At 36.7% G+C, this 15,848-nt stretch overlaps 1 protein-coding gene and 1 long non-coding RNA gene across 3 annotated transcripts; one reads left to right on the top strand and one right to left on the bottom strand.

The window, feature by feature from the left end:
* The first annotated feature begins 7,206 nt into the window (after positions 1-7,206).
* Positions 7,207-8,597, top strand: LOC144555985 (protein SLOW GREEN 1, chloroplastic-like). Its single transcript, XM_078304449.1, has one exon. It carries the CDS (start codon positions 7,341-7,343, stop codon positions 8,325-8,327), a length of 987 nt encoding a protein of 328 aa, XP_078160575.1. The 5' UTR covers positions 7,207-7,340; the 3' UTR covers positions 8,328-8,597.
* Positions 8,598-10,925: 2,328 nt separating this feature from the next.
* LOC144555764 (uncharacterized) lies at positions 10,926-13,707 on the bottom strand. 2 transcript variants are annotated; one of them, XR_013512107.1, is made up of 4 exons: positions 13,493-13,707; positions 12,286-12,463; positions 11,460-11,849; positions 10,926-11,299 (listed from the first exon to the last, which is right to left on the bottom strand). It is a non-coding gene; the product is annotated as an uncharacterized LOC144555764 (long non-coding RNA). The 2 variants fall into 2 exon arrangements; XR_013512108.1 differs by having other exon boundaries at positions 11,566-11,849; positions 13,493-13,704.
* Positions 13,708-15,848: the final 2,141 nt, after the last annotated feature.

Below are 15,848 nucleotides of genomic sequence, written 5' to 3'. Positions count from 1 at the left end.
ATCAATGACCATTTTGCCCCTATCATGAGTTATTTTCATTTGCATTAAACAAAAATTGGAAGTTTAAAGGTGTCAAATAGATCGATTGGTTGGATGTGACCATTAACAGAGAGCTGCTCAAACAAAGCAATCTTGCAAAGAAGATTATTTAGTAGTGTCACACCCCGCGGCCACGGGTCGTAACAGTCCCCCGCCGTAAGCATACAACGCCGTATATGCTTACAAGGCAATTAACAATTCAAACCAAACAACAAGCAATAAAAACAAGTTTCTAATATAAAATCAGAGTACACAGTCTGGACAGTAAATAATACAACAAAAGTATCTCATCTGGATACCAACCACGAGGACTACCCTAAAACTATACAACAAAACATATCTAGGGTCATATACTGGTAAGCTACTAAGGCCCACTACTCTCGTGCCTCTCTGGAATCAGTCGCACCAGTACCTGTAAAATAATCCGAAGGTGGGGGTGAGAATAAATTCTCAGTGCGAATTTGCCACATATGAATTATTGGACTTGCAATCAAACTCCATATTCAAAAATGAAACACAAACAATAACAATGCAAACAGATATATATATATAATCATAAACAACAGAATGCCACTACTCGACAACAATTAATCAACTTGAAACACAGTTTACGGAATTTTCAAGATGAATTTCAAACACAACAGATATTTTGGCTTAACTCAATTCATTAGGGCTTGTAGCAATTACAAATGTTCTTTCGAGCTGAACCTTTTATCAAACCCACATCTGTAGGGTTACTGACGCCTACAGATGGCCAACCAAGCTGGACCCTTTATCTGACACCCATCTGTAATCGCTTGGCTTAACAGTTATTAAGGTCTGGTTCAAGTCACATAAAGAAAATCCTCTTTATAATCGTTTCCAATATTCGCAATATTCAATTGACCTTCCAAATGCATTAACACGTAGGAGAATGCCACCGAGCCATAGACGTTACACAAGTCACCCACGATTCCAATTCACACCTCATAACATAATCACCCTCCCTCGTCCCAACCGGTACTGGGAAACATTGAGGGCCGTTCACCTAAGGCCATTTAGGATCCTGAGAATCCAAGTCAGCATACAGCCCGACTTGGCAAATTCATTGGATCCAATTGCTTAACTTCGTAAATCCATTCACATACATATCAAATCAAATCGTGGTGACTTTCAATCAAATCAGATCATAATAGATCGACACAACCTACAACCATACCAGCATGCAAATCACTTAAGTCACATCAATTCGAGTTTAATTTGATTGGGCTATGCAAATGCTATACACAATTCAATGATGCAATCAATGATATTCAACATGACAAACGAATACACAGTTTAATTCCTGAAAATAAAGTATCAAATAAGTCCAAGAATCCCGCACCTGGTTACGACGAGCGTACCACTTAGTTACGGATCAGGCGTCTCGAATTTGCCTCGTTAAGTCTTGCTCGACCGAGCCTACACCTATATTATACGTATACTTGGTTTAATTCGGGTTCAGTGGTCTATACGTTCACTTTAGTTTACCAATGGTTCATACCGTCCTAATTCAATTCTGATGCTTTGGTATCGGTTCTTTTTGGCTCCTTCTTTCTTACTTAAAAACCTTTAAACTCACACAATTTACTTCTGGGTCCTTTAAACCCTACACAATTCCACTTAGGTTACCATTCATTCACCGTTTCACTACTTTGGTTCTCGGATCAATTCGATTCACCAATTGGTTAAACCCTAATTTGGTCAAAACCTCAAATCAGCCGTTAAATGTTCTAGAAATTCAGGATCAGGAGGTAACCTTACTGATTATGAGTCTAATTAGTTGGATTAAACAAATCAATTCACGATTATACTCAATTTGGGTTTTGGCTCGAAACCCTAGAAATCAAAAATCCACAAATCGGGAGGAAATCGGGAAAACGATTGAAAATAAACAAGCAAGGAGTGTAGAGGAACTAGTCCTCGAGCAATTCGAACACAAATCTCGAGTTTAAAATGAAAATCCGAGAAATCGAGAAATCTGAGCTTTTCGAGAGAAATAGAGAGAGAAAGAAATACCAAATAAGAGGGTTAGGAGAGATCCTCGGCTGCTTTCTCGGTTCCAAACTTGATTTCTCGCAACAACCGGGAGTCTGAAAGAAACTGAAAGTTTTCACACTCTTTTCCTTCTCTTTGAACGAAATCACTTGAAAAATGGGGAAAATATGAAGTGGGAGAGAGAGAGATGGTTCGATTTGAGTTTTAGGGTTAAAATTACCCTGAATGCGGATGCACCCATCCGCACTGCGGGTGGCTTGACCCGCACTCAGAACTTGGTCGTTTTCGGAAGTGAAATTTAACACAGAAATCATACGCAGTGCAGGTGGCTTCACCCGCAGTGCGGGTCAACCCATCCGCACTCGGGACTTAGTCGGTTTTCAGAACATGAAATTTAACACAGTGCGGACGCACTCATCCGCAGTGCGGGTCACTCACCCGCACTCGGGACTTAGGCAAGAGTTCAGGAAAAGTCCGAGCGTAGTGCGGATGAATTCCACCCGCAGTGCGGGTCAACCTCATCCGCACTCAGTACTTAGTCGATTTCAGGAAATTCAGTTCAATACAGGAATTCATGAGTGCGGCTGAACCCATCCGCAGTGCGGGTCACTCACGTGCACTCAGCACTTAGTCAATTTTTCAGAATTTCAAATCAACACATGTTTACATGAGTGCGGACGCACCCACCCGCAGTGTGGGTCAACCCATCCGCACTCAGCCTATAAAATCTCAAAATCTCGAAATTTCAACGCGGTTTTGATTCATACTTAATTTACTTATTTAAAGGAACCTTAATTAAGGTTTAAACTTCCATTTTATTAGCAAAATTTTCGATTCTTGCTTTTAAATCCTTTGACTTTAATTATTTAAAATTTCGTAACGTAACAAGTAGTTGGTACCAACCTATGTTGTATGGATATGATACAGATACGGCGATACAATAATTTTTAAAAATCTAGAATACGATACTTCTATTATATAAATTAATTTTTATTGTTTTATATATTATATTTAGATAATTATAATTTAAAATCAAATTTGTACAAAACAATAAAGACTTACTCTAAATATAGGTTAAATACAATAGTTACTAGCTTATAACACATGTGATACTATAGCGTGGTGTTAAAGGTTTTGTCTCTAACTTGGACTTCCCAAGCTCAAATTCCACCAACAGTAGAAAAAAAATGTTCATTTTCACTGGTCCACGGCACGGTTCAGGGGTTCACAGCGCGGGACTGGTCCACGGTGCGGTTCATGGGCGTGGGAGCGATTTCTGAATTCGATCCGACTGTATTCGAATGTGTCCAGCCGTATCTATACATATCCCTGACTTTCAACAGAGTATCAGCGACCGTATCGGCTGAGTAAGGATACCCCACGTAGGCTGATATGCCAACTGGCGTATCAAATACGTATCGTGGCCATATCGGACACGTATCAGTTTTCGATAAGTATCCGACATAGATACGAACTCCAATCTGAAATATCCGAGTAACATAGGTACCAACAAACATATGTACCAACAAAAAATTGTTGATAAATGAATTAAAAAACTTACAAAGAAGACTATTTAGTAGTTGGTACCAGCAAAACAAGCAATATTGTAAATGATGACCTCCTTTTTATTGTGCTCGTTTACGGCGAAATGAACGAGTTCTTCGATCTCGAATTTATTTCCCCCCTCTTTGAGCTGACTATCATCAAATTGAGGTGGAGGGAGAGTAGGGGTGTCAACGGGTACGATACGGGTCGGGTGGAGATATTTTCATACCCGTACCTGTTATGATAACGAAAAAAAATATTTACCCTTATCCGTCTTTTTGAATATGGTACGGATCAGGTAAACGGATAAAAAAGCGCCATTAACATTTTAATTTGTGTTTTTGATAAAATATTTTTCAAAATAAGAACAAAATTAATGAATATAACTAATTTGTATTATGAAAATTTAATAAAATACAAAATTTTATTGTATCATGTATCATCTTTATATAAATATATATATATAATTATATTTTTAAAAATTATCTTATAAGAAAACGGGTAAGGTAACGGAAAAAATTCATTACCCGTACCCGATTAGCTAACGGATAAATATCTTATTCTTATCCGTGTTTTCGGATATGATACGAGTCGGGTAAACGGGTAAAAGGGTGCCATTGACACCCTAAGGGAGAGTCATGAAAAAAGCGCCAGCGGTAGGATCACGAAGGGAGAGAGAAAAGCGCGGCCAGTAGGGTCAAAGAGAGTACGACCGGTGGGTTGAGGAGGGCCATGGTGCAGTTCTTCATTTCTCCTTTGTTTTTAGCGCGTGAAAAACAAAAATTGGAGAGATGGAGAGACGGGAAGAGGTCTAGCGGGTTTAATTGGAATTCATCAAACGATCTGTTATTCAAGCAAGAGGTTAAAAAATTCTGATCGAAGTGGAAGATGCACAGGAGGTGGGAAAGGGAGGAGGACTTGAAGAGAGAGAACAAAGAGAAGAGGTAGACGCGAAGAAGCTTGAATTTGGAAGAAGAGGATGTTTCGTTCGGTTCCACACGTGAGAAGCAGGTGAGAATAGAGTTGCTTTATTATTTGGACAGAATAGGAAGAGCAAAATATATTATTATAACAAAAGAATCATGTTAACCATTGATAAAATTTGAATGGTTAGGATGGGATGTAAGCAAGCTGCTGCTTTTCCGTTAGAAAAGTAACAGAGTCGGATCCACTATTCAGTGTATTCGGATCACCCCAGCCCCAGGTGCCTAACTCGAGCAAATTACAAACGGATGGCACAGGATCGGGAAATTTTATAAAATGACCTACTTTTGAAAAAACTTTGCCAAAATACATTATCTTCGAATTATTTGACAAAATAACATTTTGGGACCCACTAGTGTTAAATTTTTGCTTCCCTTAGTTTTACATCCATTCATTTTTCTCTCTTAGCTTCCTAGAAAGCCATGGTCTCATTAGAGAAAATACAGTTTGTTCCTCGCTACAACAGAAGTAGTTACTGGACAAAACAGAGCAGTTTCGGACAGTTTCTGGGTTTCTGGGTCAGTTCCTGGCCAAAACCAAAGTGCTGAAAAGCAGTATGTTTTGCTAAGATCGAAACAGATAGTTCCTGGCCGAAATAGCTGCGTAGAAAACAATTATTTGAGGAATGCTACTGGAGTTACAAGCTGCTAGAACTGAGATAACACATTCTTAAGTTTTTTATGAGAGAATTTTTTTTATGAGAACACATTCTTAATTGAATCACGATAATCGTAGATTAGATGTTAAATCCCCTAAAAAATCACAAGCGGTTAGAATTGACAAAACTTTAAAAAGTAGTTTTCAAAACAAAAAACTCATAATGACATCCAAATATTCTTGCAATATATTATATTACTAAATTATTACATCAGCAAAACAAAAAGAGAAGAAAAAAACATTCAATATCTTTACAAAATATAAATCATAAACTATATTCGTAGCCTTCTATTTAACCTTCCATGCTTGTATCAAATATCTAAATTCCTGCAATAAGAAGAGATACATTTAAAAAAGCCTTCTAATTATAATTTCATCCTATAAGAACAGTTCAATTGGTGAAACCCACATTCCAACAAATTAAACTGAACAATAATCAAACAACTTAGATGCTTATTTCTAAAGAAAACATATCCAGTTATGTACCACTGCTAGATGATTACAGTTCTCTTGAAAGTTGTCAGAGATTTCTTCCTGGAAATGTCAGAGATGAATAAAAATTAAGCATCTCAAAAATATTTAATCAACTCTAAAATTAAGCCTAGTGCATGATCGAGAGAGTAGCATATGTGTCACCCAACTAAAATTACAGCCATTCTTAAATTAAGGAGAATAATGAGAACCATTATATAATACAATATCAGTGGAAATGTAAATACCTGAGAAGTGATATTGTCCCTTATTATTATTCATTTCCTTCTCCTTTGATTTTTTCTTCTTAGGAACAAATTCAAGGATAATTAAGTGCTACAATTTCTTGAGGGGGTTTGTATTCAATGAGTACAAAATTGACCTCGTCTCTTCTTTTGAAAATTACAAAAATAATAACTGCTAATGATATGTTTAACACTTCCTTGAAAGAGATTGGAATTAATTTCTTTGATACTTTGTGATTTATCTCATCTTTTAGATGCAGCCTACAAAGACTAAAATTAACTACTTTGTGACAGGCCATAAAATGTAATATCTTACCAAATGAGCGAAGATGGACGGGCTTCCGTAAAATCAGAGGAAAGGGACGCGCTGCCGTAGAATCAGAGGAGGCGGAGAGGGGAGATGGGCGGGCTTCCGTAAAATCAGAAGAAAGAGGCGCGGGCACTGCCGTAGAATTAGAGGAGGCGGAAAGGGGCATGCGCTTCAGCGTATCAGACTTGGCGGAGAGGGCATGTGTTTAGCGTAGGAATTAATCAGAAAGAAAGGGATTTTGGGGAGGCAAAGAGATGAAGAGGAAGGGCGGGAGTAACTCAAGGTAAGGAGATTTTTTGCTCTGCTGGAACTCAGAAGGTTATTTTGACAAAAAATTTAAAGAGAAGATATTTTAACAAAAAAATTTCAAAAGTAAATTATTTTGTAAAATTTCATCGTTCTTGTTACTTGGCACGAAACTCAAAACGGATTCTATAGTTTCTCTAGGTACCTGATTGATTCCGGCCCGGCTGGGAATAATATGGGCCGTCCGTTTGTAATTTGGGATTATGTTGCCCAAAAGGGTTAGGCCCGTTGCCTTCGTTGCCAAGGCTCAGACATAAGGCCTAATTAATTGACTAAAGGCCGTCTTACTCTGGATGCTTCGAATCAGCTTTGAAAATCGGCCCATAAAGTCCGCTTCTCAATCTTATGTTTTGTGCTTTCTAACGAAATAAAATATCAAAACCCCTCCACTGACAGGAAATAAATCTGCTGCGATCATACAGGATCGCAGGGTTCCTGCGATTCTAATCTCAGCTGTTTATATTTTTTGAGATTTGTGCACAAAAACTATCTGTTTTTAAGATTCGCACACTGTAATAAATGAAGGGTTAAAATTGGAATCGCAGGACCCTGCGATCCCGTAGGATCGCAGCAGATTCTCACCCCCCACTGACAACGAGCAATTGAATCGCGCATTTTTTTACCGTCTTCCTACACGCAACCTAGACAATTTTCGGTTCCCCCTGGCTCCCTCTCTCGGAGTCTCCGCTCTCTCTGCTTCCTTTTATATTCATTGCTCCGTTTTCCCTCCTGCCACCGTTGAAGGCAGTAAAGACACTACTACTAGCATGGATTCGCTATGCTGCTCCTCATTGCACCCGCACCCTTTCTCCTGCTCTCTCCGCCCCATCCCAATTCCCAAGACCTTCCTTCCAAGAACCCTTCTTACTAAGAAACCCTCGCCAGAACCTTATTTTCTACGCGCCACCTCTCACTCTTCCCCCAAACCGGAACCTTCCAGAGCCCATCCCCTCATCTCTCTTATCAAGCCCTTTTCTCTCACCATCGCCACTGCCGCTGCTTCCTTCTCCATTCTCCTCTCCCGTTTTCCGTCTATTACCCCCTCTCTTGCACTAGCCTCCGTTTCCTCTCCTCCTCCTACCACCTCTGACACCCTGGTCCAACCTGATTCTGACGAAATTGCCTCCTTTCGTGCTGACATAGAGAGAAAGATCGAACAAGGTGACTTCACGGGATCAATTAAATCCCTAGACCGACTTATCACGCTCCAACCTGGTAACCCGGATCTCCCTTTGCTGAAAGCCCATTTACAGTCTCATATGGGTGATGTGGGCTCCGCTAAAAGAAGCTTTGAGAGGCTTCTAGAAAAAGATCCCTATTTGGTTGAGGCATACCACGGTCTGATAATGACCTCTTCAAATTCAGAGTCAGCCAATAAAACTGAATTGAGGGAGTTGATGAAAAGGGTTGAGAAAACAATCGAATTGTGCAAAAAAGAAAAGGATAGCAAAGAAAAGGTGAGCGATTTCAAATTGCTTTTGGCACAAATCAAGGTAATACTAGGAGAGTATGAGGAGTCTTTGAAGGTTTATGGGGAAATGGAGAAAGAAGATCCAACTGATTTTCGACCGTACCTTTGCCAAGGGATTGTTTATACCCTATTGAAAAAGAAAGAGGAGGCGGACCAGCAATTTAAGAAGTATAAGCAGCTCGTACCACAAGGTCACCCCTATGAGAAACTTTTTGACAATATGGTAGCCATGAAGATTTTTGGAGAGATGGAAGAGGCAAAGAAAATTGGTTCTTTGAATTGAATCAATATAATGAAGGTTTGATCTTCTTGAAGATTTGGGTTTGTTCTTTTGTTGTTTTCTTTTTTAAAGCTATTTAGGATTTTAGGTTAGATATAGATTTGTATCTTTTGGATTACCACTTATAGCATGTGCTTCCAAGTAAATAAATCCTTGTGGCCAGTCAATTATTTGAATATTACTGGTTTCTGCAAAGGTTCTATTTTGTTAATCTCAAGATAATCATTACATCTATAATTTTTTGTCAAAATATATAATCTTTTGTTGTGTGCATATGTCGGTGAGCTTTTTTGATGCAAAACTATAAAAAAAAAAAAACTTTGATTGAACATTGAGAAGTCCCAGAAATTTTCCTCCTAACATGGTGAGCTATCTTGATCAATGAAAGCATATTGTTCACCAAGATCTATAGAGAAAAAATAACTGTAGAGTAAGAAAAACTGAAATGTTTAGGTTTTTGCTTCTTCAAAACCATTGGTTTGGAAAGATTTTGGATAAAATTTTATGTTTGATGCATTCCATTTTCTCCAAGCTTAGCACAGTGGACTTGGTTTGAATCCTCTAGGATGCTCCATGACATGGGAAACCACTGAAATCATACATACAATGCTCGTCAATGCATTGGACTAGACAAGGTAATCTGGTAAATCGTGGTTCAATTTATATGATTTGGGTTGGAACATTTTGTATTAGATGTCTCGCCTATAATAAAATAGGATGGAAACAACCCTAGAAGTACAGAGTGGTATAACAGCTATGAGCAGATTAGAGAAAACACAATAGGAAAGCTGAGTTCATAGGAATTAGTGGCAGTCTGATGACCAAATTCGGTCCGATGCACGGTTAGAGCCATTCGGTTTGCATTGAAATTTGTGCAGACAGCTTCAAGTACAGCTTCAAGATCGTGCGTATCATGATTGAACGAACCCCCTTCCCCCACCCACCCCACAGTATCAGGGGCTGTTCGGATGTGTAGTTTTATAATGGGCATATATGGGTTTTGAGGAAATTGGATTTATAATTCCCATATCGTTTGGATGCTCGGTTTTTTTCCAATGCATTCCTATAGCTTTTCCTAAACTCTTCCCCACATAATGTAAATTGGTGGGAAAAATGAAAATTGAGTCCAACTCAATTTTCATTTTCTCAATCGGTGTGTTGTCAATCAACTATTAGCTTTAATTTTAGATTGCTTGTTAGACATTTTGTATTATGACAAGCTCGAATTTGATTATATATTTGTGGTTTTTATGCACTTCTGTTTTCTGGAGTTAATTTTCTTCATATCTTGTCTTTTTACTCTTCAATAAGAAGTCTTTTTTAATCTGGATGTACGTCTCCTTTTCTAGTAGGTTGAATTAATTATAAAATATTTATATTTTATAATATAATAATTAATAAGAAATATTATGTTATTATTTAATTGCATTATTGATAATTTTATTAATAAAGAAAATTGTATATTATCAAACATATTAGAAAGAAAAATAGAATTTCCTACGACTAATCCCACTGTACAACCGAACACTTAATTTAGCACATTATAATAAATCATGTGTGTATTTGTACCTGTGAGTTTCTCATCCTGTGTAATTATGTGACATTCAAACAGGCCCTCATGAAAGATTGGTTCTAAAAGAACACTGACCAGAGTGGTGGTTCAAGATCAAAACTGACTGCAAGAGAGGCATGTAGTGCCTGTAGTGGAGGAGTTCACTCAACTTAGCATTGTCAAGGACAATGTAAGCACCAATTAGAAGCAGGATACCAGGAGGAATTTCAAAGCATGAGAGTTCTGTTGTGGAGAGGAGACATGAAGGGTGTGTTCGGCAGAGCGGCTTAGAGCACTGCAGCTTAACAATTTAAGCTGTGTTAAGGAATGATTGTTCGGCACATGACTCTAGGGAAGTGTGTAGGTTGGAGTGGGAGAGAGGTGACAGAAAATATAAATAAATGAACAGAGGGTTTAAGCTAGACGCTAAGGAGGCACTGAGAAAGTGAATTCCTTAAGGAGAGAGGAAAACCAGCTTAATTTTCTGTTCTAAGGAACCTAAAGCTGAAAGCCTTAAGCCCATCTAAGCCTCACCTGTTTGGCCCGCTTAAGGCCTTAAGGAAGACAAAGGAGGCTAAAGCTAGTCTGCCGAACACGTACGAAGTGCTTAAGTAAACAATAGTGCTAATGTAGGGATTAGAGGCAATGCAAATTTCAAATGATAAAATTAAACTATTGATCGTGTTCAATGCTGCAAACAATCTGTTGAAACTTGAAAGATAGTTGTACTTAAAATTTGTTCAGTTCAAAACAAACATGTCAAAATCAACTAGTTGTAGTCAACAATAAATATAATGAACAATTAATTATTCATGTAACAATAAACAAGATCAACGGCTTTTTTTTTATCATGTGAAATTTAAAAATTCTAATTACTACAGCGCATGTCATAAACACAAGTTCTAATTGAAGCTCTCGCTTACAATGAGCTTGCTAGCTATTTTTCATGAATATTGTAAGTGCTTGCTTGCATCCTTTAAAGTAAAGAACTTACAATCGAAACTACCTGCACGACATCTTATTAAGTAAATTGAATGGATAACAAGCACCATGCGATCTCTTCAAGAACAATCAACTCCTGAATGGCTGAATGAAAAACAATAGCAACTAAAAGGTCCTACATTCTTAAATAAGAAATATACATCAGATACGTACAGAAAAGATGAAATAAAATGAAAGAAGAAATTTACAAAATCCTCACTCTACCCAATACTACCCCTACCCCCCTCCTTTTCAAAGGGAAAAGAAAAGAAGGAAATTGTTGACGTAATTAAAAAAAATCACAATGGAATCCAAACCAAGGCAAAAAAACAATGCACAAATGAAGAATAGTGTTGATGCCAGCAACTCCGTATACTGGGCACTAGAAGCACTACATCTTTTGAGCTGCAGATTTCACCAGATGGCAGTACTTGACTGTACCCTGGAGATAAAATTTAGTACAAAATTAGGGAAAATACAGCATGTACCATAATTACTCGGCCAAATACAGCATTTACACCCAACCAATCTCTTTTCCCCTTCAAAAAAAGTAAAATGGTCGAGAAGTATTAACATATTTATAGAGAATGAAAGGCATGTACCATAATTTGTATATTTTATTAGAGGTTGGATGAGATTTCTCATTTTGTAGGGGCTGGAGTAATAATGCTCCTAAATAAAAATTACATGACAAAGTGCCACATTTACCCTTTTATATATTATCAAGGCAACAGTGGTGGAGTTCCAATCAAGAGGTCTAAGAGCTCCTTGCACTATGTCCTGAACATTGCGGTTTCTTCGGCACACATCTGACAGCTCCTCAAGTGTGCTTGTCAGGTGAGATATGCTGAAGCCTTAGAGAGAGCCGAGAGAAAGTTTGAGCATTCAGCTTCTGTGACAGCTGCTGGTGGTATCAAAGAAATGCTCTCTTTGGCCCATTCTATGACTTTTACACGATATGTTCTGGTTAGGGATAGAAGAACATACGATACCTGTATTAAATAATAATAATCATCATAATCATTAGTACTGTAATGATAACGATGGTAATAATAACAGCAGCAGCAGCAACAACAACAATAGTAATAATAATAATAATAACCTGGAAGTAGTCTCTGGAAATATCTTTTTAGCAATCAACAAATGTGGATTCTAGTGACTCAACTAGATGATTGCCCTCTATGACTTTAACATAGAATAAGTACAAGCATAAACCAGTTAGGTAAGACAAGAAATCCAACCACTTGGGAACCGTTTTCATCCAGGTTGAATATAGTTTTTGCAATTTGTTCATGCTTTATGCATTATGTTGGCCTGTTTAGAAATCATACTGCATGCATCCCAGTACACTACAATGCCTCGCCACCTGCAAATCCGGAGGCATGTACACAGAAGGTACAGCAATCTTAGATAATTTGTATAACATACATCCTCTAGTCGTGATGATGGTAGTGCTCCAGTGAGAGCAGCAATAAGAATTCTCGTCAGAATGGCGCCTTGCGGAAGAATTACATTGTTTATAATGCTTATATACTTCTCTCCTTCAGGTGAGTTTGCCAGATCAACCACGTCAGACAGAAATGACAAGATCGATTTGCAAGCTTCCCTGTCTCAAAAAATTCATGGGATCAACTTTTATTCACTAATGCCCCAAAAACGTATAATAATATTCACATAAAAAATTAAGAATCAAGGAACAACTAATAAATTAAACAGGTATTAAATAGAAGAGCATGAATGAAATGAATTGTCTTGACTCTTGAATTCTCTTAATTTTTCTCCATTCCCTCTGTCTTTCTATATTCAAAAACCTTGATAGAAGCTGCCATATGTATAACCAAAGATTGAGACAATACAGACACTAGTCGAGTTTAGAACAAACCCGACGAAAATACCCTATTGCAAACAAATCAACACAATAAATCAAAACAAATTAACAGTATAATGCCAAGACTTCATTCGCTCTCTCACTTCTATGATTTTTCTCTAGACCATTCTCTCTACTTTCCCTCTTGTATATTGTATTGAACTTGTAACTAAAACCTAATCAATGCCACAATTTTCAAATTTCTCCCCATATTACACAAACCATCCTCATATTCCCCTATATTTCAAGATCCACATCCATCCCCTTAGGATCATGACAAGTGGTATCTGAGTTGTTAATTTTCAAAATTCTATATCATCCATCGCATATACATCACAATTCCATAAAGTACCGCAAAGGGACTTTTACACAACGACCTAATCTTCACAAAGTCCAACTCACATGATAATTGCAAAATCAATAGCATATGATTACCAAACAATATGTATGTACATAATTGGTAAATGTACCATTTTATCAAATCATACAACTAAAAATCTACCACGACAACAACAATTTGTAAACCCTACAGGTACCAATTTATCAAAATTGGGTTATAACCCTAATTTCACCAGTTCAGACCCATCAATAAGAAACTCTGGTTATTTCAATTCCACGATAGCAAACAGGTTTCACAGCTAAAACCCATTTATTTACTTGCAAACTTTTAGTACAGTTTGTATTACAACAATAAAAACCCTAACTCGATCAATTCATAAATTGCAACACGAAATAGCAAAATGAATTACAAAATTCAGTAACACATACCTAGAGCAACGAGAAGGAGAGATAAGGCGGCAAAAATGGAGGAACTGGTGAACAGCCGATGACGACCTTCGGTTCGGAGAGAGGGAGCTGGCGCTTGTGACTCTTCGGTAAGGGAGGGAGGAAGAGGGAAGGAGAGAGATGGACTAAGAACGAGTGTAACGGCGACGACTAGCGAAAAAGATTGTCTGAACGGAGGGATCCACGAAGAAAAAGAGTGCGTATTCTGAGATATCTTCTATTGTTTTTCCGGAAGAAGGTACGAAAGCTGTTTTCTTTTTCTTTTTTCGATTCAAAAACCGAAAATAGGAAAATAGGAGAGTTTAAGTTAAACCAATCAAAAGATACAAAGGGAAAGATTTAAGAGTCAGGTTTTTTTTAGAATATACTAGTTGTGTTCGAAGAAGTATTAATAAGAGATCAATGGATATTTCTAGATATATATATATATATATATTACTCAAAATAATCGTTCTAATACACACAATTTATTAGAATTGAGAAAATTTTGTCACTGTTGTAACAAACATCCATATTTTATCTTAAATAAAAATAAAGAAAATTGGATGCATAAACTTCACAATTTAAAAATAGAAGCCTGATAATTGTACTCCAAACAAAATTTCTGAGTGCAACCCCAAATTATTTAACAGAAAAAACTTTCAATATTATCTTGAAATGGATTCATATTTTCTCTTTGTTTCAAATGAGAAATCGTATTGCGTTCAATGTGAGACTTTCTTCTCAGTATTCCAGATTAGGAAAGGACAAAAGTGAAAATCAAAGTAATGTGTATGAAAAAATGAATTATTTTTCCTTGCTAGTTTTCTCAATCCACTGGTATGCGCGAACCAATAAGTCTTTCTACTGGCTTTCTAGTTTACTGAGGAGATAACAGCGATTAATGTGTTGAAAGTTATCACTAACACTCCTATAAAATCGAATGATGTCAAACGTCGTGTTGATGTCAGGTACTTGGACATTGTGGAGAGAACTGAACAGAAAGTTCTTCTCAGATAAGTGAAAACTAGTGATTGTTTTAATTAATGATACAACACAGAATGTTTATATGAATACAGAGTGCCTAGCATTGGGATCAAGGGTATAATAGGGCTCAGCGGAGATTATTGCACTCTTTTGGTGCCAATAGAGGTGAATTAGCCTTAGTTTTACTTATTGTTTTATTGCGGTTCCTTTTTGTGGTCTTTTTTTCTTTCCTTTGATTTGTAAATAACTTTTTTTTATGTATATCAATTTAGTTGTTGGTAGTATTTTACCACTAACCATTAAAAAAACACTCGTATAAACTAAATATACCATGACTACATAGCTCCAGGGTAAAGCGAACATATATTTTGAAACACATTGCATAGATCTCATAGCATATAGGCTATTTACCCAATTTGACTAAGATTATTTTCATTTTTTTCAATCATTTAAAAATAATTAGGTTTGTTGAATCATTTTGTTCATTCAAAAATTAAAGAAGAAGGGTACACTTGTCAATTTAATTTTAAAATTAACTAAAAGGAGATAGAAGAAACATTATTCACTTTTGATGGGATATTAGATATTATGATTTTTTATGGGAAAATTAGCTATTTTTAAAGTTTACATGGGCACTGAGGATATTCTCCCTGAATTTTTATTGATGGTAGAAAAAAAGTGGAAAAGGATTTGAAATTTTTTTTAAAAATGAAAAGGAATTCATATAGTATGACGTTCAGTTTGGAAACTATATCAGATGAAATCCTATGTCAAAAAAATAATATATATATTTAGTAGAGTGAGTCTATGGTACTATGCATATTACGATTTGTTACCGTGCTACGGCTCTATATTCGAGTTTTCAAATCCTAATAGTCGATCCAAACCGTTCATCTTGTTCTCCATATTAATATGTGTTTGGAGATCAAATTTTACATTTTTTGAAAATTTTTTACTATTTTTTTAGATTTATTGAAAATCACTGTTTTTGAATGGTTCAGAATTTTCAGATCAAGTGATTTTCTAAATATCTAAAAAAATAGTAAAAAAATTTCAAAAAATGTAAAATTTGGTCCCCAAACACATATTAATATAGAGAACAAGATGAACGGTTCGGATCGACCGTTAGGATTTGAAAACTCGAATATAGAGCCGTAGCACAGTAACAACCCGTGATATGGATAGTACCATAGACTCACTCATATTTAGTATACGAGCTGTAGTATGCTGTCTCTGTCCCTGTGCTTTTTACTTTTTATTGAAAGACTTAGAAAACAATGTATAATCGGCTCTTCCCTGTAGATCGTAAAAAAAAAAAGGGGTAGTATATGCTACTTTTGAAAAAATGTGGGGTAATTGAACCAAAAGTATA

Source organism: Carex rostrata, chromosome 6 (genome assembly GCF_964058835.1).
Source record: "Carex rostrata chromosome 6, lpCarRost1.2, whole genome shotgun sequence".
NCBI classification, from domain to species: Eukaryota; Viridiplantae; Streptophyta; class Magnoliopsida; order Poales; family Cyperaceae; genus Carex; species Carex rostrata.
The sequence above is the reverse complement of the archived record's forward strand: the minus strand, read 5'-3'. Positions and strand labels throughout refer to the sequence as shown.

What these genes read in the sequence shown, in the direction of transcription:
- LOC144555985 (XM_078304449.1), top strand. Translation starts at nt 7,341, where the DNA reads ATGGATTCGCTATGCTGCTCCTCATTGCACCCGCACCCTTTCTCCTGC.